The sequence below is a fragment of the Pteronotus mesoamericanus genome, unplaced genomic scaffold (genome assembly GCF_021234165.1).
Source record: "Pteronotus mesoamericanus isolate MK-2021 breed Mesoamerican mustached bat unplaced genomic scaffold, CSHL_Meso_final scaffold_128, whole genome shotgun sequence".
Taxonomy (NCBI): domain Eukaryota; kingdom Metazoa; phylum Chordata; class Mammalia; order Chiroptera; family Mormoopidae; genus Pteronotus; species Pteronotus mesoamericanus.
In genome coordinates, this window is record NW_026555305.1 from 1,236,790 (window position 1) to 1,262,841 (window position 26,052).

Sequence of the window (26,052 nt, forward strand, 5' to 3'; positions counted from 1 at the left end):
CCACCATCAACAAATCAACCAACAAGTGTTGGAGGGGATGTGGAGAAAAGGGAACCCTTGTGCACTGTTGGTGGGAATGCAGACTAGTGTGGCCACTATGGAAAACAGTATGTAGTTTCCTCAAAAAATTAAAAATGGAACTGCCTTATGACCCAGTAATCCCACTTCTTGATAATTACCCAAAGGAAATGAAAACAGTATGTCAAAGAGATATATGCATTCCTGTTTATTGCAGCGTTATTCACAACAGCCAAGATATGGAACAAACTAAGCATCCATCAAAGGATGAATGGATGAAGAAGGTGTGGTACATATACACAATGGAATATTACCCAGCCATGAAAAAAGGACATACTTAGATTAAAAAGCAATTGCAAAAATATATATATACATATTGCCTGGAACATATTTATACTAAAAAATTATTGGTTGTTGATCTGAAATTCAAATGTAACAGGGTGTCTGCATTTATAGTTGCTAAAACTAGCAACAGCACTTCACGCGACCTGTGCTATTGCTCTGATTTTAAACATGGATACAGTTCCTGCTCCCCTCCCAGGAACGGGACCCTATCATACTCACCTGGAGGGTATCTGGGCTCAAGGCAGCCGCGAGGGGGGTCGGTGCCATTGCCACAACAGGGAACTACCAGAGGAGGATCAGAAGGAATTCAAGCTGGTGCACACGGAGGCACTAAAGACCCCTCCCGGGAGGGGGTCCGGCAGAGGACTGATGAGCAGGTCATGGACGATGGGTCCCTCTTCTTTGAAGACGCACCTGGTGGAGAGCGGCTTTCACTTCCTTGTTCCGAAGGCTGTAGATGAGCGGGTTGAGCATGGGGGTCACCAGGGTGTAGGAAAGGGACACCACCTGGGAATAGCTGGCCTTGGGTCGCAAGTGGATGACCCCGTGGTGCCGTAAGACAGAATGACCACGACCAGGTGGGAGGCACACGTGGACAGGGCTTTATGGCGCCCAGCGGTAGATGGCATCCGCAGGACAGTGGCCAGAATCTTGGTGTAGGACGCGGTTATCAGGCAGAAGGGGACAATCATGATCGGCACTGTGGCTGCCAACGCGGTGGCCTCGAAGGCCCTGGTGTCCGCACACACCAGGCTCAGCAGAGGCGCAATGTCACAGAAGAAGTGGCGGATGCCACGGGGCCCGCAGAAGGGGAAGCGGAACAGCCAGACGGTGAAGACCGGGGACACGGGACACCCGCCAGCCAGCACGTGCCGGCCAGCACGTGACAGCGCCGTGGGCTCACGATGGCTACATAGTGCAGGGGCCTGCAGACTGCCACGCAGCGGTCCCAGGCCATGGCCGTGAGGAGGAAGCACTCGGACTGAGGCAGGACAGCACCAGGAGCAGCTGCAGCGCGCAGCCAGCAGGGGACACGCCGCGCCCGGGCCGCAGCAGCGTCAGCAGCCGCCACGGCACCAAGTCCAGCGAGAAGCAGATCTCCGGCAGGGCCAGCTGGCGCAGGAGGAAGTACACGGGCGCGCAGGGCCGGGTGCAGGGCCGGGTGCAGGGCCGGCAGGCAGGCGGCCCGGAAGAGCGCGGTGAGCAGCGGGCAGAGCGCCGGCACGCGCGCGAAGCCGAGCAGCACGAACTCGCGCGCCCAGCTCTGGCTGGCCCAGAGCGGGGCCGTGGGGGCGCCTGGGGGGGCCCGGGGCCGGCGGCATGAACTGGCGCAGGGGAGGCGCCCGGGCCGGAGGAGCCTGGGGAGGGAGGAGGAACGCAGAATGAACGGGAGCACAGAGCCCTTCTCACCCTGTGCCCCAGCCCAGGAAGGGCCTCTTTGAAGACCGCCCCCCACTCCCACCCCATGAAACTGGGGTGATTCTAAAGGCTTCTCCAAGGCCCAGCAGCCCTGCCTGGCCTGGCCCCGCTCCCCTCGGTGACCTCATCTCCCCGGAGCTGCATCCAGAATGGCTTGTTCTGCCTCAGGGCCTTTGCACGGCCCATTCCGTCCCCCGGAAATGCTTTCCCCCTGGATGTTCCCTCACTGTTTCCCTCTGACAAGGTCCTGGGAGGGCTGATGTTTGCCTACCTCTCTGTCCCCCCTGCCCCTGACCTTACTCCCTGGGTCCAGGTTCAAAGACCCCTGCATCTTCCGTAACACTGCAGGGCCCTCACCCCAGGGCCTTTGTTTGAGATGCTTCCTTCCTGCATTTGTGTAATTGCTTCTTGTTCTCTTTCTGCAAATGTCAGCTAAGGTGCCCTTTCTTGTCAGACAGTCCTCTCTCAATGACCTGAATTAAAGTAGCGCCCTGCCCCTCCCCCGCCCTCCCCATCCCCCCATCCCCCCTCCCCCCGCCCTGGCCGGGCAGCTCGGTTGGTTAGATTGTGGTCCTGAAGTCAAGGTTGCCTGCCGTGAGATCTGGGTCAGGGCACAGACAAAAAGCGACCAGTGAATGCATGAGTAAGTGGTACAACAAATCAACATTTCTCTCCCCACCCCATCAATAAAAAAGGTAGCCCCTCCCCTACATGGTCAGACACTGGTCACTGTCTAAGACTCCATCTGATTCCTAAAAGCACATCTGAAGTAGCCCTGTTTATTTGCTTGTTTGCTGTCTATCTGTCCCGCTTTGAGTGCCTCATCCATGAGGGCTTTCTGCCTCATGTGCAGCTGTGTTTATGGCACAGGAAAAAGTGCCTGGCACATAGTAGGTGCTCAGAAAATGGTTGAGTCTTTTTTCCGGTAGAAAATCAACATAAGACGTACTTTCTCCCCACACAGTATTTTATATTCTATTTGGTTTGAATCTATTCTATCTGTCTTTTTATTTTAAGATTTTAAAATTTATTTTTAGAGAGGGGAAAGGAGGGGGAAAGAGAGGGAGAGAAACATCGATGTGCGGTTGCATTTTGCACGCCGCCTACTGGGAACCTGGCCTGCATCCCAGGCATGTGCCCTACCCTGGAAATTGAACCAGCAACTGGTTCTCAGGCCGGTCCCCAATCCACTGAGCCACACCAGCTGGGGCCTATCTCATTTTTTAAAATGTTGGTTTTGACCGTTTAAATCAGTGTATCTCATCTGGGAATGGTTGCCCCCCCCCCCACAAGGGGACATTTGGCAGTCTGTGGTGACATTTTGTGATGTAACAACTGCAGTGTTACTGGCAGGTAGCAAGGGATGCTGTTAGCCATCCTACAAGTCTCAGAACAGCCTCCTGCTAAACACACACACACACACACACACACACACACACACACACACGAATGAGTCTGTTGGGTTGGCCAAAAAGTCCATTTAGTTTTTTCTGTAAAGTAAAAAACATATTTTTCATTTCCACCAATAACTTTATTGATTTGGATATTTTGAGCATGTTGGCTTTCTCCTGCTATTGGCTTCTAGTGGGCAGAGGCCAGGGGTGCTGCTAAACATCTTCCAACGTATAAGACAACACCACAGCAAAGAATTATTTTGCCAAAGTGTCAATAATACCAACAAACTTTGCAAACCACTTTTGACACATTAGGTCACTCACAGCACCTTCTCCATACACTGCACAAATCTTTTTTGTGTGTTTCAGATGCACTTTTACCTTTCTTGAAATAATAAAACATAGTACTCCAAAAATGTTGCGTATTTTCTTCCATCTTCAATATTAAAATATCTGCACAAAAGTTCACCAATTTTGACAAATTTTTTAAAAATACACACTGATATGACAGCTGTCACAATACAATCTAACAAGATTGTTTTGAGTTAAGTTAAAGACAACTAAACGTTACTAGAGCTATTGTATGGAAAAAAACGCAGCAGACTTTTTGGCCAACCCAGTATTCGCCACGTGAGTAGAACTGAGGCTGAGAATCCCTGATATAAATGGATTTCAGGATCTGCTAATGATCCATGCACTGCAGTTAGAAGAGAAAGTAGCCCAGCGAGCAGGAGCAACTGGGCCTATAAACAGGAAAGCGCAATAGAGCAATATTGGCAGGTAGAGAGGGTCTTGGCTGAGAGATGGGATGATAGGAAGCAGGGTTATTATCAGCCCTGCTGTGTGGGCTGGGTAAACCAGAGAGGTTCACACCTCTAAGGCCTGTTTTCTGATCTGTGAGGTGGTGATAACATTTCCCTCTCTTGAAGGATGACGTGAAATAATGCTACTAAAGCACTTAGCACTCACCGAAAAACATGGACAGCCCTGGTGATTTAAAAAAAAAAAATTAGGGAATCAAGATGGCAGAGGAGTGAGCGGAAGTCACACTGACCTCCTCCCAGGACCAACCTGGAATTACAACTCAACTGTGGAGAAATCACCTGGAATAAACAACTGAACAATAGTGAGAGAGGAGCCTTGTAACCTCGGAGACAGAAGAATCAGCTTTAGCCCAATCTAACCGGTCAGGAGTGCGGTACAGACCTGAGAAGGTGGGCAGGGCACCCACGGGCGGCAGCACCAGAAGGATATTGAAACGGCCAGTGGGATCCCCCTGAGGAGAGTGGGGTCTAAACCAAAAGCGGGGATCTCTATCCCACAGCACCAGAGCCCAAAAAGTGCACAAAAAACAGCCAGCTGTGAAAAGCAGCAGGGTTGCTCTCTGCCAGAGACAGGAGGCTGGATATGCAAAGAACCGTTTAAAGGGCTAATGCATAAATTTTTCTTCGCAGCCACTGACCTTGGTCTCTGGCAAAGGCAGGGGCAGAGTGGGCTAGAGGCACCTGAGGAGAGACTGGGGAGGGAGGCCTTGGGGAGAGAACTGAGAAAGTAGCCAGTGGGATATCAGTGCTGACTCATCCCCCATGTGGCAGCAGCCATCTTGCTCAGGCAGAGAGCACTCCCCCTGAGTGGCAGTGTCAGAGGACCCAATTGCCCTGCTCCCAGGAGGGATTCTACCCCATCCTGTGCTAAGCCTCCTACAGTAGATCCCTGGCTAAAGGGGGCGCAGAGAGGTCTGGCAACACTTGAGGAAAGACGGGGGATGGAGGCTTTGGGGAGAGAAAAGAGAGAGTAGCCAGCAGGATCCTGGTGCTGACTCCTCCCCAATAAAGCAGCAGGTGAGAGGACCCAATAACCCCGCCCCCAGAAGGGACTCCGTCCACACCCTGAGCCGTCAACGGCAGCCTTCTGAGTGCAGAGTGATTAGATTAACAGCTGAGGGAGACAGCCACAGACAGCAGACTCCTGGAAGTCTCGAACAGACTGCCTAAGGTCAGACAGGGATGATATCTGACATCATAAGAGGCAGATCCAGAAAGTAAAAAAAGTGGTCTCCTACCATAGAAATTCACTCCTAACATAGAAGTTCAGGAAATCAGGACAGATCAACTTAAGAATCAGAAGCAAAAGAGAAGAGTCTCACAAATAATGGGAAGACAAAGAAATACCCCCCACTTGAAGGGAAAGGAGGAATCCCCAGAAAGAGAACTAAATGAAATAGAGGCCAGTAAACTATCAGATATTGAGTTCAAAACAACGGTTCTAAGGAAGCTCAATGAGCTCAGTGAGCTCAGAAAGAATTACAAAAACTACAGGGAAACTATGAGGAACTTACTGCAAGCTATATCGGCATGAAAAAGGACATAGAAACTATCAACAAAACACAAGAGGAAATGAAGAATACAATCTCTGAATTGAAGAACACAGGGGAAGGAATCAAAAGCAGGCTAGATGAAGCTGAGGACCGAATCAGCGAGCTGGAGGACAAGGTAGAAAAAAGCTCCCAGAAAGAGCAAGAAGATGAAAAAAGACTCAGAAAGAATGAAGAGGCATTTAGGGAAATGCAGGACAACCTGAAACATAATAATATCCGTATAATAGGGATACCCGAAGGAGAAGAGGATGAGGAAGGGATAGAGAACCTGTTTGAAAAATTCATGATGGAAAACTTCCCTAATTGGAGAAGAGAAAAAGTCACACAAGTCCAGGAAGCGCAGAGGGTCCCATTCAAGAGGAACCCAATGAGGCCCACTCCAAGACACAGCATCATTAAAATGGCAAATATCAAAGACAAACAGAGAATCCTAAAGGCAGCAAGGGAGAAAGAGGTAGTAACATATATAGGATCCCTAATATGGCTAGAAGCTGACTTCTCAACAGAAACACTGCAAGCCAGAAGGGAATGGCAAGAAATATTCCAAGCCATGAAAAGCAAAGGCCTGCAACCAAGACTGCTCTACCCAGCAAGGCTCTCAATTAAAATGGAAGGCGAAATAAGGAGTGTCCCAGACAAAAAAAGGCTAAAAGAACACACCTCCACCAAACCAGCATTGCAAAATATGCTAAAGGGACTGCTTTAAGATGAAGAAAAAGAGTCTATGAACACCCAGTTCCTTTCTCAGTTGCCAATACTTGATATTACCAATATTTTTTAATATGTATTAATCTGATTGTGACAATGATGTGTTATTTTAATTATTCTTTTATTATTTGTTGAAACTAAACCTGTTTTTGTATATTTCTCACCTATTTCTATTATTTTTAAAAAGCTTTAAATGACTTTTTGGTATTCTTTATCCATTTTTTGATTAAATGTTTGTAGAATATTTTCCCTCTCAAAAAAAAAAAGAAAAGAAAAGAAACCATTAACCCTTTTTTAGATATGTTGCAAATACTTCCCTCTTCTATTACTTGTCCCTTAACTTTTTCATATGCATATTACTCTACAGTCTTAAATGTTTAATATAGTCATATTGACAACATTTGACTTTATAGCTTCTGGGTTTGAATATTTTACTTCAGGGTAAGAAAAAAATATTAGTTTGTATTTTCTCCAAAAACTCCTTAGATTCTACATATTGATTTTTAACTTACATGAATATTTCTTATATAATGTGTGAAATAAGGCTCTTTTTTTTATTTCAAGTAATAGTAGTCCATGCGTCTTATTTTTTAATAAGCCTTATTTTACCCATTGATTTGAAACATCAACTTAATCATATATTACATTGTTAGACAGATATATATATATTTGTCTCTAGAATGCTCATTATATTTCATTGATTTACTTGATTATTTCTGTGCTGGTGTCATGTTGGTTTAATTGCTGAGACTTTATAATGGTTTTACATTTTTTAATATTTTATAATTTGACATTTAAAAAAATAAATAAAATCAATCTGCATTTAAGAAAGAAAGAAGAAAGAAAGAGAGAGAGAGAGAGAGATGGAACTCCTACTTTTTGCAACAACATGGATGGAACTGGAGAATATTAAGCTAATAAACCACAGGCACGGAAACATGGAACAGACTGAAAGTGACCAGAGGGGATGGGTAAAGAGGACAATGGTGGAAAGAAGGGGAAGGGACTAGAGAAGGAACATGTATGAAGGACCCATGGACATGGACAACAGAGTGGGAACTGACTGTGGGAGTGGGGGATGGGGGTGGAATGGGTGGAGGGGGGTAAAATAATATGGGTGAGAGTTGCTTCAGGAAATTTTCATTTCAGTGTGCGTGTGCACTTAACCAGACAGAAAGTAAACCCTATTTCTTCCTTGTTCTCGTTGTCCGGAGGAATTTGAGGAATACTGTGATAGCAATTGCTTTCTGTTGGAGAAGAAATGCATAGGGCCTCCTTCAGTTTGAGCTACATTGAAGACCCAGAAACATTGTTTTAGATCTTTGCAAAACAAGTAGCAAAAACACTGGCAGGTGGCAGCGAAGATCTGTGGCAGCTCCGAAATTGTATCCTTTTGCCTGAAGGACTCAGCAGTTCACCAAGTCCCTGATCCCCCGCCCTTATCTTTGGCATCTGTGGAAAGCCCCCGCAGCTCCCACGGAAAGGCCGGGGGCCAGGCTCCTGGTTCCTCCTCCTGCTACAGCTGTGCTCTCAGTTTTCTTTTTACTACGATGCCTGAGAGTTTTAGTTCAACCTTCACACACTTTTGGAAACTCTCTTCCTTCTACAACGGCCCCCTCCGGGACCATCACTGCAGCCTCCGCACCGGCACTCTGCCCAAAATCTGTCCTCTCCAAGCTCAGCTAAGTCCACTCCCGCTCCTGTAAAATTCTGGTTTATTTTCTTCTCCTTCACGGAAAGGACACAGATAAAGCTTCACACTGGAGGTTCTGCCCAGGGAGGGAACGGGAGGGGCTCAGTGTGACCCCAGCAAGCACTCCTGTGGGACCTACTCTGGACTAGACACTGCCTTACGCACGTTACAATGCCCCGAATCCTCGCAGCAGCCTTACCAACCAGGTGCTGTCGCCTCACCCACCAGGGTAGGGGACCAAGACTCGAAAGGTTAAGTAACGCGCTGGGGTCCCCACAGCTCATAGGGGACACGTCAGCCAAGGTCTGAACCTTGGCCAGAATGCTGGACCCTTGCTGCCGGGGAGATATCCGCACCCTGGTCTGCGCTTCGGATCGTCCCCACCGTTGCTTTTGGCAGGAGTGGCTGTCGGTGGTTTAGGAGGTTTTGCCAGGCTCCGGAAGAGGCCTCCTCGATGCTCTCTCCTCAGACTGTGCTCTGAGGCCCAGCACTACCAGCATCGCCTGGGGGTTGCTTAGAAACGCAGGATCTCAGGCCCCACCCAGACCCTCTGAATCAGTCAGAGCCTGTCTCTGAACAGGACGGCTGGGGATTCCGGTGCCCCTCCGGACCACACTGCTTCTCACACACTGCGCTGTGTGACTGGCTTTGTGAGACGTGTCCACGTTTCTGCTGGGGGGTGTGGGGGGCTACCTGACAAACAATGGCTACCAGTCATAATGTGTTAAGCCCGTCTTTCTTATAGAGAGAGTGAAAGGGAGGCAGAAGAGACAGAGAAAAAGGGAGACGGAGACAGATACAGAGAAATCATTACAATCCTGGTGAATCTTGGAGAATTTTTTCAGGGGCTTTTAGGCTATGCAGGGGAATTTGACCAGTGGTCCATGCAACAATAAGAATATTTTTAATCTGATAAAAGATTCTCAAATTCTCTAGCTGGGCCCACCAGATAGGAAAAATTCACACACTGACCCTCTCTGAGAACAGACGCTGAATGCCTAGTGCCTGGCACATAGAGGTGAGTCCTCTGTTTGAGGAGTCTCATCTCTGGACAGAGATGGAGTCTCATCTCAAGGCCACCATTGGCCTTGGAGTTATTCTCTGAAACAGAGGTTTAACGCCCATGGCCTTAAATGGGAAGTTGGAGTTAGAGCTGAGCTATCCCACCAAGTGCCAGGGTGCGAACAGGCCACAGTGAGACCTTGGGCAAGTGGCTTAAGTTTGATGAGACCGCCATTCCTTCACCTGGGAAAGAGGAGCAATACCTGTGGCTCAGTGCTTGTGGGAGGAAGGCCTGGCAAAGGGAAGGTGCCCCAGGGAGCTGGCTATCAAGCCAGCCAGATGTGAACTTAAACCCCAGCTCTGCCATTGATTAACTGTGTGAATTACTAAACCTCTCTGAGCCTATGTTTCCTCCCCTGCAAGCTGATGATAACAGTGGTGTCTCCCCAGTGAGGCTGCTGTGGGAATTGATTGAGCTTATGTGCAAGCTTTGGGACACAGTGAGCCTTCAATAACTAAGCAATGGACACAGCCTCATCACCACCCCCACCCCCACCACCCCCACCACCATCATCATCATCATCACCACGATCACCTCCATCATCGCCATCAAAGAATGACAACATCAGGTAGATAGATACACTGCCTCCTTGTACAACCAAAGAAGGACAACAAATTTAAAAACAAAAAGTAACCAGAACTGCCAGAAAATCAAACTGTATGGAAGTCTGACGACCAAGGAGTTTAAAAAAAAAAAAGAAAAGAAAGAAAAGAAAAGAAACATTTGTCCAGACCGGTAGGAGAGGCGGAGACGGGCAGCTGAGGCAGAGAGGACACCCAGCGAGGCAGTGGCTGGAGGACCTGCAGTCCCACAGTTGCATGAGGATAAACTGGGAGGAATGGCTGGGGAGCAAGACAGACCACATAACCCAGGGTTCCGGTGCAGGGAAAGGAAGCCTCAAAACCCCTGGCTGTAAAAACTGTGGGGGTTGTGGCAGAGGGAGGAACTCCCAGCCTCACAGGAGAATCCACTGGAGAGACCCAGGGGGGTCCTAGAATGTACACAAACCCACCCACCTGGGAATCAGTACCAGAAGGGCCCAGTTTGCTTGTGGGTAGCGGAGAAAGTGGCTGAAAGCCCGCACTGAGCCGAGCAAGTGGTGTTGTTCCCTCTCAGACCCCTCCCCCACCTGCAGTGTCACAAGGCAGCAACCTGGGCTACCCCGCCCTGGCAGACACCTAAGGTTCTGCCCCTTCCAGCGTAACAGGTGCACTCAGACCAAGAAATATGGCCCCAATGCAAGAACAGATGAAAGCTCCAAAAACAGAACTAAGCAATGAAGAGATAGCCAAGCTTGTGGATGCAGAGTTCAAAACACTGGTAATCCGGATGCTCACAGAAATGGTGGAGTATGGTCACAAAATGGAGGGAAAAGTGAAGGCTATGCCAAGTGAAATAAAGGAAAATATACAGGGAACTAATAGTGAAGGGAAGGAAACCGGAGCTCAAATCAATGATTTGTAACAGAAGGAAGAGATAAACATTCAACCAGAACAGAATGAAGAAACAAGAATTTAAAAAAATGAGGAGAGGCTTAGAAACCTCTGCGACAACTTTAAATGTTTCAATATCCAAATCATAGGGGTGCCAGAAGGAGAAGAGGAAGAGCAAGAAATTGAAAACTTATTTGAAAAAATAACGAGGGAGAACTTCCCCAATCCGGCCAAGGAAATAGACTTCCCGGAGATCCAGGAAGCTCAGAGAGTCCCAAAGAAGTTGGACCCGAGGAAGCACATGCCAAGGCACATCGTAAATTACACAACCCAAGATTAAAGACAAGGAGAGAATCTTAAAAGCAGCAAGAGAGAAGGAGCTAGTTACCTACAAAGGAGATCCCATAAGGCTATCCGCTGATTTCTCAAAAGAAACCTTGCAGGCAAGAAGGGGCTGGAAAGGAGTATTCAAAGTCATGAAAAGCAAGGACCTACATGCAAGATCATGTAGAATAGAAGGGCTCTCATTTAGAATAGAAGGGCAGATAGAGTGTTTCCTAGATAAGGTAAAGTTAAAGGAATTCACCATCACAAAGCCCTTATTATATGAAATGTTAAAAGGACTTATGTAAGAAAAAGATCAAAAACTATGAACAGTAAAATGACAACAAACTCACAACTATCAACAACGGAACCTGAAAAACAAAAACGCAAACAAACTAAACCGACAATGAGAACAAGAACAGAATCACAGAAATGGAGATCGGAGGGGAGAAGGGGGGAAAAGGCACAGGGAATAAGCAGCATAAATAGTAGGTACAAAAGAGGCAGGGGGAGGTTAAGAATAGGAAAGGAAATGGAGAAGCCAAAGGACTTACATGTACGACCCATGGACATGAACTAAGTGGGGGGACTGCTGGTGGCAGGAGGGGGGTGCAGGGAGGAGGAGAATAAAGGGGAGAAAAATGGGACAACGGTAATAGCATAATCAATAAAATACATATTTAAAAAAGAATGATAACATCAGGATGCTCTGTTAGAAATTGCCGTTCCCGTCGGGAAAGCGGCTGCGGCCGCCCCAGCGTCACGGAGTCAGGCAGGACCCGGCCTTTCCCCGCCCCCAGCCTGCAGCCCTGCCTTCACGGACGGCCCCTCACCGTCTGCCTCTCCGTCCGTCTGGAGCGGAGGACAAGCTCCGCCTGCGCCCTGGACCCGACCCGGGAGCTGCCGCGACTGACAGGGATCAGAGGAACCAGAGACTTGGATCTTTGGCCGCAGGATAGAGCCCCGAGGGCCCACCCCGCAGAGACTTGCGCTCATTACGGGCGCCAAGCCGCGCGCCCCTTGCGTGGAGGTGGAGGAGGGTGGGCAAGGCGCAACCTCCGTGTCCCTGGAGGCTGAGGGCCGCTCCACATCCCTTCCCCCTGAAACTTCTCTGTCGCGTGGCCCTTCTGACTTCCTTCATCCAGGATGTCCCAGAGGGGCCCAACTCTGTCTGTTCCTATCACCCCCCTAAGAAATCCCCACTCTTCATCCGGGCGTTCAAGGCCCCCATAAAATTCCCCCCGCCTGCTTCCCCACCTTCATGTCTCACTGTGCCCTGGCCACACTGTGCCCCACCCCGGGACCCCCAGTTACGCCGGGGAAGCTGAAGTAAGTTGCGTGCTTGTGACCCGTGCTTCAATGACAAAGGCAACAGTGGCATTTGAAGGGCCTTATTGCAGAAAATGGAAACGCTAGCTACTGACGATGGTGATTGGGAGCGCGGGCTCCGCCTTCAGACCTCTCCCCTGGCTCCCTTGGGGAGAGGCTTTGAACTCTGTGGCTCAGTTTTCGCCTCCGTAGATGAGTCGCGAAAGCCCTACCTACCTCCTAATGTTGGGTGTGTGCGTGACGATCCGCACAAGGCCTGTGTCTAAGTGCTTAGCGCAACGCCTGGCTCCTTCCGCCCCGTCAGTAAAGCTTCTCCAGGACTGTTAGCGCTGGGGGCCCAACCACACGCCACATGCCCAAGGCCTGCAATAGTGCACATCCCGTTGGGAGCGCTCCCTACGCATTTGTAGAACGAATGAGTGAGCAAAGGACCGTTGCCATTTATTAAATGCTTCCTGTATGCCAGATGCCTGTTTAAGTGTCTTAACAACCCTGGATCGGTAAGACACAGATGGCATTTGAAACGGAATGGGGCAGCCCCGGCTGGGTGACTCAGCTGGTGAGAGCATCATCCCCATGTGCCCAGGTCGTAGATCTGATCCCTGGTCAGGGCACATACAAGAATCAACCAATGACTGCGTAAATGAGCGGGCCATTAAATTGATGTTTCTCCCTCCCTCTCTCCCAAATCAATGAACATATCCTCCGGTGATGATTTTAAAAAATGCTTGGCACATAACAAACCCGTATAAAGTGTCACCTGTTATATCTGGATGATGATGGAAATGAACATGTTACATTGGCTTGGGGCCCAGAAACCCACGAAGCCCATGCCTGGCTCCCCTTACTTGTTTCTTCCTGACAGCGATGCTGTGGGTCCCTCTTCTGCCCCATATCAGGAATCGGCATCTGGCAGCCATTGCTAAAACCGTTCCTCACGTTATTTTTAAGTGGTCGGAAAAAAATCAAAGGAAGACTATTTCATGATGTGTGAGCATTAGATAAACTTCAAATTTCAGGGTCCATACATACAGGATTTGGGGATATTTTGGGGGGGGGGTGTGTGTTTTAAAAATTCTCACCCAAGGATATGATTTTTATTGACTCTAGAGAGAGAGGAAGGAAGAGAAGCGGGGAGAGAGAGAGATCGGTTGCCTCCTGCACGGCCCCCACCAGGGATCAAACCCACAGCCTTTGGATGTGCTGGACAGCCCTCCAACCAACTGAACCACCCAGCCAGGACCTGTTTAGAGTCACCAAGACAGACACACCAAGAGGCGCCCAGATTCCGAGGGACAGCGATGCGCATGGGGTCACAGAGCTGTGTCATCTCCCAGCTCTGCCCTTCCAGCTGTTCCGTCAGCCCAGCTCAAGGCACAACCCCTGCCACCGCGCAAGGACCCCGCAGTTCCGAAGGCTGTAGGTGCGTGGCTTTCAGGATGGGCGTGGTGACGAGACAGAAAATGTGCGCCAGCTTGTGGCGCTTGGCGGGGAGGGCTCTGGAGTCCTGCGGCGAGCGGGGACCTAGCAGTCACCGTGAGGTAGGCGAGAGCCATCACAGCCACGTGCCATCCACGCGCCATCCACGCGCCGTGTCCACTGCGAAGGTGGACAGAGCCTTGAGGCGGCTCCTGACCAAAGGCTGCGTGCGCAGGACCGCCAGGATCAGGGTGTAGGAGGGGCCGGTGAAGGCCCGCGGTGCCAAAAGGGTGGGCTCGGCCACGCCATAGACCCACCTGCGGGCGGCACCGCGGGCAGCTCACAGAGGAACCAGGCCCCGGGCCTCGGGGACAGAAGGGCAGGTGCAGCGAGGGTCCATCACGACGGCCCCTCAGCGCAGGGGCGGCGCACGGCCCGGCCGCTGCCCGGCGCCCTGGACGCCAGGAGAATGGCCTCGCAGCTGCCTGGGGAGGTCCCCACGTAGACCTGGGCCCCGGGGCGCGTCAGCATGGACACCAGGGCCGGCGGGCGCGCGCGCTGTTCCCGGGCGCCAGGTCCAGCAGCGCCGGGGGAGCGGGCAGGGGACTCATGGGCCGGTCCAGCCGCGGGTCCAGGAGGGCCGCCCGCAGCAGGGGCCGCCGGGGTGGCGCGCCCGCAGCCCCAGCAGCACGGTGCCAGGGCGCAGCCGGGGTGGAAGCGCAGTTGTGAGGCTCCACTGCGTGCACTTCTGGGCTGGGGGTGTCTGCGCCGATCCTTCCGTCTCTGCTTCCTCCCTCCTCCCTCCCCCTAGCTCCTCTCCCCGAGCTCGCTGTTCCTCTCCCTCCCTCCGCTCCCATCTCCCTGGTCCTCTCAACACCCCTCTTCCTTTCCTTCCTTCCTTCCTTTTCCTTTTCCTTTTGCAGTACTTTTTGCCCCTCTGGGACTCTCATCCTCTGCCTTCACTTCCTTCTCCGCCGCTTGCCGGGCCTGTGACTTTGGGAAGGTAACTGCCGACCTTTCCAAACCTGACTCCTCTCTCTCTTCAGGGCAGGATTCCGAAACCCGCCGCGGAGGGGCGCAGGGGCGCAGGGGCGCAGGGGCGCAGGGTGGCGCAGGCGGGCGGCGTGGACACACCCGGCCGCGCCCGCTCCCATTCCCCTGTTTGTGTTCCTTTGCTGTCTCTTCAAGTGGGGGCCCGACCCTGACATTCTGTCGCCCTCCGCACACCCCCGAGGTGTTGATGCCTCCTCTGTGCGTCGCAGGGAGAAGCCTCCCTTGCTTCCCGGGGGGCCTGTTTAAGGACAATTTTATTTAGCACTCCCGTGTCAGTCACCATTCTCTCTTCCTTACAGTACATTTCTGACGTGATTTTCAACCCGCTATTGGATCCAAATCATCCATGCCCGACCAAGTTAGGGCGGCCCGCCCCTGGCCAGGTGCCTCAGGTGGTTCGAGTGTTGTCCTGTGGACCAACAGGTCGCAGGTTCGATTCCTGATCTGGGCACATACCCAGGTTGTGCGTTCGATCCGTCCAGGAGCTTGTGGAAGGGAACCCGATTGATGTTTCTCCCTCACATTGATCTCTCTCTCTCTCCCCCCTCCCCCTCCCTTTCCTCCCTCCCTCCCTCTCTAAAATCAATAAGCGTGCCCTCGGGTAAAGATTTAAAAGATAAAGTTAGGTCGACCCTCCATCTTTTGGCCGGCTGCCAATCAAAATCATTGGTGCGTGAAATACGCTAGACAGCTCTCTCTCTCTGTTTTTACTTTTGTAATATTTGGCAGAGAATTGCTCTATCCATTATTTGGAAAATTTGGTAAAATGCATTCCGCTCTCTTCCCATTCCTCTCCCGTGTCGTCTCTTTTATTTCCTCTCCCTCGCCCGTCCCCTCCCCCCATTTCTGTCTTCATCTCCATTGCGAGTCTCTCCCTCATCACGTGGCAGGGATGCGCGCATTCGTGCGCCGGGCGGGGCGGGGGAGTCCGGAGCCCACTCCCAGGGCATCATGACCCCCTCACGCAAATAGAAGCCCCGCGGGTCGCACCGCGTGGCGTGCACACCGCCACGTCCCACGCTGCCGCCTTGTCTCTCCCATCTTCTCCTCTCCCTCCATTCCTGCCCCGCCCCGGTCGCCCCCCGCCCCGCCCCCGCGATTCTGACGTCTCTTCCCTGCGCGCGCAAAGCGCAGCTCACCTGACGCCCGCGGGCGCATCGCCGGAGCCGGGAGCCCGCGTCCCCTCGCAGAGGCCTTTGTGCATTTTGCCGGGAGGAGGGTATCTCACTCAACGCCCGGGACCCCCAGCAAGTGCCCCCCCATCTCTGCAGGCGCCTTTCCTTCGCCACCACATCCCCTCCGGGGCTCAGGAGACGCAGTCAGGTCCCCCCTCCCCTGGCCCTCCCCATCTCTCGCTTTGCTTCCCCGCGTCTCCCTTCCATTTCTGGTTTTCCCCGTGATTTGTTTTATGTCCTCCCCGCGCCTCCGGCTGCGGGTCCTCTCAGGGGGTCTCCGCTGCCCCGCTTCCTCCTGCCCCTCCTCGGTCTCCCCATCTCTTCTCTGCCCCCCTTCCCAGCTTCACGTGTCCTCGTGGCGCCCGCCTTTTGCCTCTGCCTGGCCCTCACCTTGTCTCCCCTTTCCCCTGCCTGTCCTTCCTTCCCTCCGCCACCCTCGCCACCCGCACGGTTCTCAGCGTCCCCGCTCCTCCCGGCGTCTCTGAGGGTCTGTCTCCACCTCTTTCCCATCGTCTCCCACCGCCCTCGCCACCTCGTCCTCCCGGCTCCCCTCCTTCGCCCCGTCAGCACCGGGGCTGACCTTGCTCCGCGGCTGGGACAGCCTGCGCCGGGCTCTGGTCCGCGCCCCGCCCCTCCCCTCCGGGCCCCAGGACCCGGGCTGCACAAGCCCCGAGCAGGCAGTGAGCCCGTGACAGTATCCGTCCCTTCCCTTCAGCCACTGAGAACGCCCGGGACCGTCTCCTTCTCGACCGTGTCACACCCACGCGCGCGCGCACGTGCGCACAGCCTCGGCTCTGGCGTCACGTCCTCAGAGGAGACACTATAGGACCACTTTTTAAAAAGACGTTTGGCGACCCTGACTGGGTAGTTCGGTTGGTTAGAGCGTCATCTCGACGCACCAAGGATGCTGGTTCGATCCCTGATCGGGGCACGGGCAAGAATCAACCAATGAGTGCGTTAAAAAGCGGAACCACATTTCGATGTTTCTCCCTCTTTCTCTCTCTGCCGCTCCCTCTCTTTAAAAGTTAATTTTAAAAAAAAATTATAAGCAAGGCTCAGTGGTGATTTTTCTCACACAGCCATACCTCGGTCATCGTCGGCTGCAGAACCGTCGGACCCTGTACCTGCTACTTGCAGGCCCTCACGCCCGTTCCAGAGCGAACTGACGGCGAGTAGCGAGGCACCACTGTAATAATTAGAGCCACCGTTTGTCTCGTGTGTCTTTCTCTGTCACTTCTCTCTAAGTTTCTACCCACTGCCCCAGGACATTGCTGCGGCGGCTGTTTTCTGCGTTGACTCGGCCGGGCTCCGGCGCCCAGCGGCTGAACCGCGCGCGCACTGACCGGGGCGCGGCGGCGGCGGCGTTTCGTAGGTGTGGCTGACGTCGCCAGTCCGCCTGCTCCGAGGAAGGCGCGCCCTCGGTGAGGTGGGCGGGCTTCCTGCAATCCGCCGAAGGGCTTCAGAGCTAAGGCTGAGCGTTCCCCCGAGGGAGCGGCCGTTCTGTCTCCAGGCTGCCGCGCCCGCGCCCGCCGGAGCGGACCAGCCCTGCAGCCGGCAGCCCTGCGGCGCCCGCCGGCCCGCGAGCCAGTTCGTGCCGGGGAAACTCCGTCTCTCGTAGGCGGGCAGATACGTATAAGGAGACACAGATACAGAGAGTGCTCTGTCTGCACCTGAACGGGGCCGACCCGTAGGGAAGTTCTGCGGATAAACTCTCTTAAAGAGTAGTTAGAAGATTCTTGCACATTTATTATTATTTTTTTTTTAATAGAGGCGGCGCGTGTGAAATGTCTGAGTCACTACGTTTAGGTGTGTTTTCCTAAACCTTGCTTTCCTCCCCGCCTCCTTGAGCCCACCTGCTTTGCAACGCGTGCGTTTTCTTCCCACTCTGGGCTGTCCGTGCAGGTTCCTTCGGCCCGCGGAACGCTCTGAACGTGGAAAGGTCGGCACACCGAGCCTGGGAGTCAAGAGGCTGTGCGGGTCCCATGAGCCCTCTGTGAACCCCACCCGCAGCCACGGGCCCAGGCCCGGGCCGGCCTGTTGGAGGGTGGCTGAGCCCAGGGAGCAGAGGGGGCGTCTCAGCAGAGGCTAGCCGTTTGGTGACCCAGCCCCAGGAGGCCCGGCAGCGACCACAGATGGTGTGCGTGGTCCAGAAGGACCGAACCGAACCCAGTTCCCAGCTAATCAAAAAAACATGGTGGTTGTTTATGGCCTCTGAGTGAGTTGGCCTGGGCTGCCTTAATAATGTATTGGGTTGGCCAAAAAGTCCTTTACATTTTTTCCAATAAAATAAAAGTCATATTTTTCATTTTCACCAATAACTCTGATTTGGATACTTTGAGTATGTGGCCATCTCCTGCTATTGCCTCCTAGTGGGCAGAGGCCAGGGGTGCTGCTAAACACCTTCCTATGCATAAGACAGCCCCACAGCAAAGGATTATTTTGCTAACATGTCAATGGTACCAAGAAATTTCGCAATCCACTTTTGACACGTTCGATCAGTCACAGCACCGTCTCCATATACTGCACAAATCCTTTTTTGCGTTTTGGTTGCATTTTAACCTCTCTTGAAATAATACAACATAATATGCTGAAAAGGTTGCGTATTTTCTTCCATCTTCAATATTAAAATAACAACACAAAAATTCACCAATTTTTATTTGTTTAAATGCACGCTGATATGACAGCTGTCACAATACAATCTAATAAAATTGTTTCAAAAGAAGTTAAGACAACAAAGTGCTACTAGAACCATCCTACCGAAAAAAAACGCAGCAGACTTTTTGGCCAACCCAATACCACAGACTGCGCAGCTCAGACAACGCAGGTTTATGGTGTCACAGCTCTGGGGCCTAAAGTCTGAAATGCAGGTGACGATGGGGTTGGTGCCTTGTGAGGGCCGCAAGGGAGGGGACTATCCTGGCCAGTCTCCTTGGCTTGTGGATGGACGTCTAATCTCTGTGAAGGCTCTTTTCTTCACCTGAGGCTATATTTACTGATTTTTTTTTCTTTTTCTTTTTTAAAGAGAGAGGAAGGGAGAGAGGGAGAAAATATCAGAGAGAATCAGTTGCCTTCCATAGGCGCCCCGACCGGGGACCGGACCCACAACGTAGGTATGTGCCCTGACTGGGAACCAAACCTGCGACCTTTGGTGTATGGAACGATGCTTCAACCAACTGAGCCACACTGGCCAGAACCTGGGTACCTTCTTACCACGGTAAGACCGGAAGACTCCAGAAGAATGACAGGAAACACACCATGCCATTGAGGTCTACATGGAAAATTAAAATTTGACGTGCAAACAAATAATGTGCGATGGTTTAATGGGCAGCCTTCGAGGTACATAAAATAATGTGGCTTCTCACAATAAACAGCACGCTGATGGTGAGATACATTCGTCTTCCCATTCTCTGTTCACACGTTTCTCCACTTTCCCAAGTATCTAAAAATGATCTGTGCCCATTTTTCTAACGAACGAGGAAAGAATTTATGAAGGATAAGAGAATTTCTACATGGGAAGCACTTTAATAAAGTCCTAGTCCCATTTTATTCCGACACAGGGCCTTCTGGGAGTTGTAGTTTCGTTGACCCAGGTGCTAAGCCCCCAGCGTGGCACAGACGGAGCGCGGCGCCTTCTGGGAGCTGTAGTTTTTGGAGCCGCGCGCGGGCCGCCCTCTCCAGGTGCGCACACGCAGCCGCACCGACTTGGCGTTTGAGCTCCATCCCCAGGACTTGACTTGTGCGGCCTGCACGTTCGTGCCACCCCGGGACGAGGGGCGTCACCGGAGGCCTCCGCGGGCCTCGTAGGGCCGGGGGCTGAGGGGAACCTGACCCGAACCCACCAGGCTAAGCGGCAGCCGCCGCAGACCTTCGGAGCTGGTCGCAGGGGGCGAGGAAGCGGGCATGTGGTGTGCGCGTGCGCGAGTGCATGCGCGCGTGTCCGTGTTATGTTCGTGACTCCCTTGGCATGTGCATGAGTCACCGTGTGTTTGCGCCTGCGTCGCTCCAGAACTTTGGGCCCGTGCAAGTGTATAACTTGTTCACCCTACTCAGCCTCAGCGCACCGGTGTGTCCGCACATGTCACTGTGGGTTCGCGCATACCCGACCCTGGTGGCTGTGCGTCGACGAGCGTGTGTCTGTGCACGTGGGGACCTCTGCTTCCGTGCGGCTTCGGGCACGCGTGCAGCTTGTTCTCCTGGGCGTGAGGGGTGTGATTCCGCCTGCGTGTTTCTGCATGAGCCACTGTGCAGGATGGCCCAGTGCGCGTGCGCCTGCCGGGGTGGACCCGCGCGGCCCGAGTGCCTGCGTCGCTCTGTGTGTGACTCTGCGTGCAAGGGCTGTGTGTGTCACCTTGTGCGTGTAGCTACGTGCGCATGTGCAAGGATGCAGGTGCGCTTGGAGCCGTGCCGGTGTGCCAGGCTGCCTGCCTCCTCTGTGCGCGGTGTGTGAGTGCCCGGCCAGAGTGAGGGGCCGGAACTGCCCCCCAAGGTGCGATTGTATGCGGCTCCTTGTGTGTCTGTGTGTGACATGCTGTGTCTGCCCCTGAGCGTGTCTGTGTCTCCCCGTTGGTTGCCTGTTTGTGCTCTTCCTGGGTTTGCCCCCTGAATCTACCTACCTCTCACCCGCACACACACTGAACACCCCGCATCTTTGCCCTGCCTGCCGGTGTCTGCCCCCGGATTCCTCCTTCGTAGGTCCCCGTTTCTTTCTCCCACAGATGCCACCTGGACCCACTGAGATATGGTGGCCAGAGCAGGGTCCGCAACCTGAGAGGCATGGATGGTACCTGATGCTCCCGAGATCTCGAGGTGGGTACTGCTGCCCTCTCTGGGGACCCAGCTGGGCTCCCACGGGCCAGAGGACCACCCGTGGGGGCGCAGCACAACTACAGGTCCCTGCTCAGAAGTCACGTGCCCCGAGGCCTGTGCTGCGGGAAGAGCATTCCAGGCACCTGGAACAGCCAGTGCAAAGGCCCTGAGGCAGGAGCGACACCTGTCGTGTTTGTTGAACAGGAGCAGTTCTCCCCAGGCAGGCGGGGGCCATTGTAGAGGACGAGGTCTGGAGCCAGGTGGCCCCAGCGTACTTCTGGGGCCTCGCTGGGGAATAAACGAGCTAATGTGTGGCAAGAGCTTAAAGCGTGCTGGGCACATAGCTGTGTCCAGTGAGTGCCAGTCATCATTGTGGCCATTGCAATACTGCCGTGCTGGCTCCAGAACTGCCGCGACCAACGCCTCTCAGACATTCCTGTGCCCACAAGCTCTCCGGGGCTTTTTGTAAGTGGCCAAGCGTGGGAACGGACTGATCTCTGCATTTGTCACAGGTGATGGTCCCAGGCCAGAGTGGACCTGTGAACCTTTGCCACATAATCCCTAAAAAAGGAATGTTTTCATTTTGCCTGTTTTGAAGCCTAAACTGTATTATACCTGATAAGTTCTTCTGCATCCTGCCTTGTTTGCAAACACCCGATTTGAGGTTCTGAGCTGGTGCATTAGCTGACGGTCGCTGGTATTTATGCTGTGAGCTGTTCCATCGTGTGAACGTACCCCATTCAGTTGTCTAGTCTCTTGTTGATGGGTGGGTGGATTGTTACTGATGTTCAGCTCATACAGACAATCTCCGACCGGCCTCCTGGCCCACGTGTGTCCGACATTCCAGAAAACGTAAGCACTGGGCCACTGGGGTTGTGTGTCTTCAGCTCTCCTAGGGAACGTGGTTTTCCCAGCGCGTGCTCTCCTTAGCAGTATTTCGTGCATGGAATGTTGGGGCTACTTCTTCCTCTGTGTGTGCAGTGGACTGACTTTTCTCCCAAAAAGGGAACCGTCCTTGTGGGTGTAGAAGTCAGTTCAGGCTGCTGTGACAAAATGCCATGGACAGAGCAGCTCAAACAATAGATATTTATTTTGTTACATTTCTGGAGGTGGGGAGTCTGCGATCAGGGCACTACCATGGTCCAGGTTCTGGTGAGGACTCCCTTCTCAGCTTGTAAACGGTCGCCTCCTCACTGAGTCCTCATACGGTGTAGAGAGCCAGCTCTGGCCTCTTTCTCTTCCTCTGAGGACACTGATCCCATCATGGGGGGCCCCTCCCTCATGACCTCATTTAACCCCAATTGCCTTCCAAAGGCCCTGCTTCCGAATATCATCACTTAAAGGGTTAGAGCTTCCACATACGGATGGGGGGCGGGGGGGAGGGAAGACACACATTTTGGTCCTAGTACAAAGCTGTATTTAAGAGCTGAAGACCTTTTTTGCAGGATCTTTTAAAATTGTTTTTGGCCCTGGTTGGTGTGGCTCAGTGGATTGAGTGCCGGCCTGTGAACCAGAGAGTCGCGGGTACAATTCCCAGTCAGGGCCTGGGTTGCAAGCCAGGTCCCCAGCAGGGGGCGCAAGAAATGCAACCACACACTGATGTGTCTCTCCCTCGCTTCCTCCCTTCTCCTCTCTAGAAATAAATAGTTTTTTTTAAAAAAGTAAATACATTGTTTTTAGTTCCATTAAGTCAGTAATTCTCAGCCAGGGTTGGTTTTGTACCCCCAGAGGATACTCGGCAATGTCTGCAGACCTTTCTGGTTGTCACACCTGAATGGTGGCAGCAGGGCTACCGACGTCCAGTGTGTCCAGCCGGGGGATGTTGCTCCTGTCCTCCAAGGCACAGGCCCGTCTTAGGCCACAGTAATCTGATCCGAACTGTCACCAGCACAGAGGCTGAGACCCAGTGCTGGGCCCTTCCCAGCAGCGGACAAATGACAAACCTCTTTAGTTTTTTTTTTTTACCTCTATTTCTTCCAGATCTGCTGCCGAGAGGTGAAATCGAGGCCGCAGCTCAGGAGCAGGGATGGATACGCCCCTGGTCACTGCCGCCTCCTGGGGCCCCAGGTTGGGAGAAGCCTGGATACACGAGGGTCATTTCAAGGAGCGACAGGAAAGCCAGGATGGCAGTTTGAAGCCAGAGGCCCATGAGGAAGACCCCGCCGGAGACAGTGCCCTGGAGTGTGATGACTTTGGTGATGTCCCGGGAACCAGACCAAGCCGTCCCGTTACCCAGGCCGCCTGTGGGCCCCAGAGGCGCGGTGCACAGGGAAAGAGCCCCTCGGATGCAGCAGCTGGGGGCCCTGGGAAGCCTTGGAAGTGTGAGGACTGCGGCAAGGCCTTCCGCTGCTGCTCGGCGTTCACCCTGCACCGCAGGACACACACTGGGGAGAAACCCCAGTTTGCGTGCCTGGAGTGCGGGCGCTCCTTCAGCCAGCGCGTGCACCTGACCCTGCACCGGCGCGTGCACACGGGCGAGCGGTCGCATGCCTGCGTCAAGTGCGGCAAGGCCTTCAGCCAGGGCTCGTACCTGGCAGCGCACTGGCGCGCACACACAGGCGAGCGGCCGCCCGCGTGTCCTGACTGTGGCAAGGCCTTCAGGCGCCCTGCGCACCTGGCGCAGCACCGGCGCGTGCACTCGGGCGAGCGGCCCTTCTCCTGTGGCCAGTGTGCAAAGGCCTTCCGCAGCCACACGGCCCTGCTAGAGCACCAGCGCGTGCACACAGGAGAGAAGCCATTCGCCTGCGCACAGGGCCCCGAGGCCTTTCGTTTCTCCTCGGCGCTGCTGCGCCACCAGCGCACATACACAGCCGAGCGGCCCTACACCTGCGGCCAGTGCCCCAAGGCCTTCACGCAGGTGGCGCACCTGCTGCAGCACCAGCGTGTGCACACGGGCGAGAAGCCCTACATGTGTGCGGAGTGCGGCACGTCCTTCAGCCAGAGTGCCTCACTGGCCGAGCACCGGCGCGTCCACACAGGTGAGAAGCCTTTTGTGTGCACGCAGTGCAGCGAGGCCTTCATGCAGGTGTCCCACTTGAGTCAGCACCGCCATGTGCACACGGGTCAGCGGCCCTACGCGTGTGGGGACTGCGACCGCGCCTTCAGCAACCGCTCGCACCTGGTGCAGCACCACCTGGTGCACACGGGCGCCAAGTGCCTGGAGTGCGGAGCCACCTTCAGCCACGTGTCCTCCGTCCTCGAGCACCAGAAGATTCACACGGGAGAGAAGCCCTTCCGGTGCGGGGACTGTGGCAAGGCCTTCAGCCAGGGCTCTGCGCTCACACTGCGCCGCCGCATCCACACCGGGGAGCGGCCCTACACGTGTCCGCAGTGTGGCAAGGGCTCCCGCAACCGCGCCTACCTGACCCGGCACCATAGTGTGCACACCGGGCAGCGGCCCTTTGAGCGCGGCGGCTGTGGCAGGGCCTTCGGCTTCTCCTCCGCCCTCACCCGGCACCAAAGGATGCGCGCCGCCAAGAAGCCCCACCGGTGCAGCCTGTTCAGGGACAGCACTGCCCAGCCGCCACGCCCGACTGGACCCCTATACTCGCTCAGGGAGAAGCCTGTTAGCAGCCGTGACCCCGGAAAAGCCTCCAAGGACCAGGAGGATAAGAGCTGAGGGTTAACCGGGCCTCCTGGACCAGACACTGTGCTGGACGTGTTTACGCCTCGTGTCCAACATCATGGCTCTAGAGGGGAGACACCCTCTCACCCCTACGCTGCCTGTGAGGACACTGAGGCTCAGAGAAGCTTGGTGACTTGCCCAAGGTCACACAGGGAGGATGTCACAGGGCTGGGACTGTGCCCTACATCTGCTGGACTACCTGACGCCTCTCCCCACCACCTCTCTTTCAGTTATAAACGTGACCTACCAAAGCAGACCCAAATAAGTACCCGTGGGTCTCTGGGTGGCCTTGTAATTGTTGCCATGACTGAGTAGGCATTTGTTCAATAAATGGATGAAGGGTTCAGCCGAGGCCCTGGGAGGAGAGACTATGCCTTTCCTTACTTTTAGCATCTTCTGGGCAGGCCCAGCCCAGGGTAGTTTCTCAAGACGCACTGGGTTACTGAACGAACAGCTGTATGTCCTGGCACCAGCCTTGGAGTCATTCAGGGTGGGGGTTGACAGGCCATATTTTGCCGTGTATGATGTGCTCCTGTGTGTAATGCACACCTATGTTTTTGTGCACATTATACATGGGATTATTACACCCATGGTATGTAATCATATACCCATGTATAATGCGCATCCTTACTTTTCCGTCAAAAAATTTGGACAAAAAAGGTGTGCATTATAAATGGTAAAATACGGTAGTTTGTTCGTTCCTGTACCCCAGACCTTGCCCACGCCAGGTCTCAGCACATAGTAGGCCCTGTCCTCAGGAGATAGAAGTTGAACAAGCCAGGTGAATGAACAGGAGGTAGGCATGCTCAGCACCAGTCCTGGATCCCCTTGGGGTCGGGCACCGGACATCCTGATTCTTTCCTGCGCCCCAAACGTGGCGGAGCCTGGGCCCCAGCACCTAGTGTTAAGGACATAGTAGGTCCTCCAGAAGTGCCAGGGGACCGAATGAATAGACGTGCATCCCAGCACCAGCCCTGCAATCATTCAGGGGTGCGGAGGACACAGCTGTTTCCTCCCTGTGCCGCAGACTCGGCTCCGCTCGGGCCTCAGGAGATGCACATTAACAGGGCAGGGCCCCAGCTGGCGTGGGGCTCAGTGGATTGGGCATCGTGCCGCAAACCAAAAGGTTGCAGGTTTGGTTCCGGGTCAGGGCGCATGCCTGGGTTGTGAGTTCAGTCCCCACTCGGGGCACCTACAGAAGGCAGCCTATTGATGTTTCTCTCATATTGATGTTTCTCTTCCTCTCCTCCTTCCCTTCTCCTCTCTCTAAAAAAATAAGAATTGATAGGTCAGATATACGAACAATAGGTGAATATCCTCAGCACCAGCCCTGTCGTTCCCTCAGGACCATAGACCGGAGTCTGACTCCTCCCTCTGATCCAAACTCACCCAGCTCCAGCCTCCGCACACAGTAGGTGCTCAGAGAATGCTGGGTGAATGAGTGAAGAGAACCAGAGAAACGCTCTCCGCAGCAAAAAAAAAAAAAAAAAAAAAAAAAAAAAAAAGGCCGAGGGCGGGGCCAGCGCCGTTGCTCGGATCCCCGGCCCCTTCTAGGAAAACCGGCCTGATCACAGTGCGCAAGCGCCGGGCTGCGTCCGCAGGGCGAGCGGTCGGGGGCGGGTGTGCAGAGAGTCGGCCCTGGGTCCCTCCTGCTGCGGGGGAGGCTGCGCCCCCTGGTGGAGGAGTTAGGCAAAATCCTTGTTTCGGAGCGTTCGAAACGCGGTTACGGAGAAGGCAAGGAGATGGCACTCGGCATTTTTTCCCCACCGCTTTTACACTAGCGATATTTGACACATTCCCCCCTCCACCGTGTTCCCCAGATGCGACAAGCAGACACAACCCTGGGTCCGACATGTCCCTTCTCAGGAAGG

At 53.7% G+C, this 26,052-nt stretch overlaps 1 protein-coding gene and 1 pseudogene across 1 annotated transcript; one reads left to right on the forward strand and one right to left on the reverse strand.

Moving 5' to 3' along the window:
- Positions 1–741: 741 nt before the first annotated feature.
- On the reverse strand, positions 742–2,113 carry LOC129082431 (olfactory receptor 10A7-like; annotated as a pseudogene).
- A 20,469-nt stretch (positions 2,114–22,582) lies between these two features.
- Positions 22,583–24,463, forward strand: ZNF835 (zinc finger protein 835). Its single transcript, XM_054588135.1, has 2 exons — positions 22,583–24,028; positions 24,061–24,463. The coding sequence occupies exons 1-2, from the start codon at positions 22,583–22,585 to the stop codon at positions 24,124–24,126; spliced, it is 1,512 nt and encodes a 503-aa protein (XP_054444110.1). The 3' UTR covers positions 24,127–24,463.
- The last annotated feature ends 1,589 nt before the right edge of the window (positions 24,464–26,052 follow it).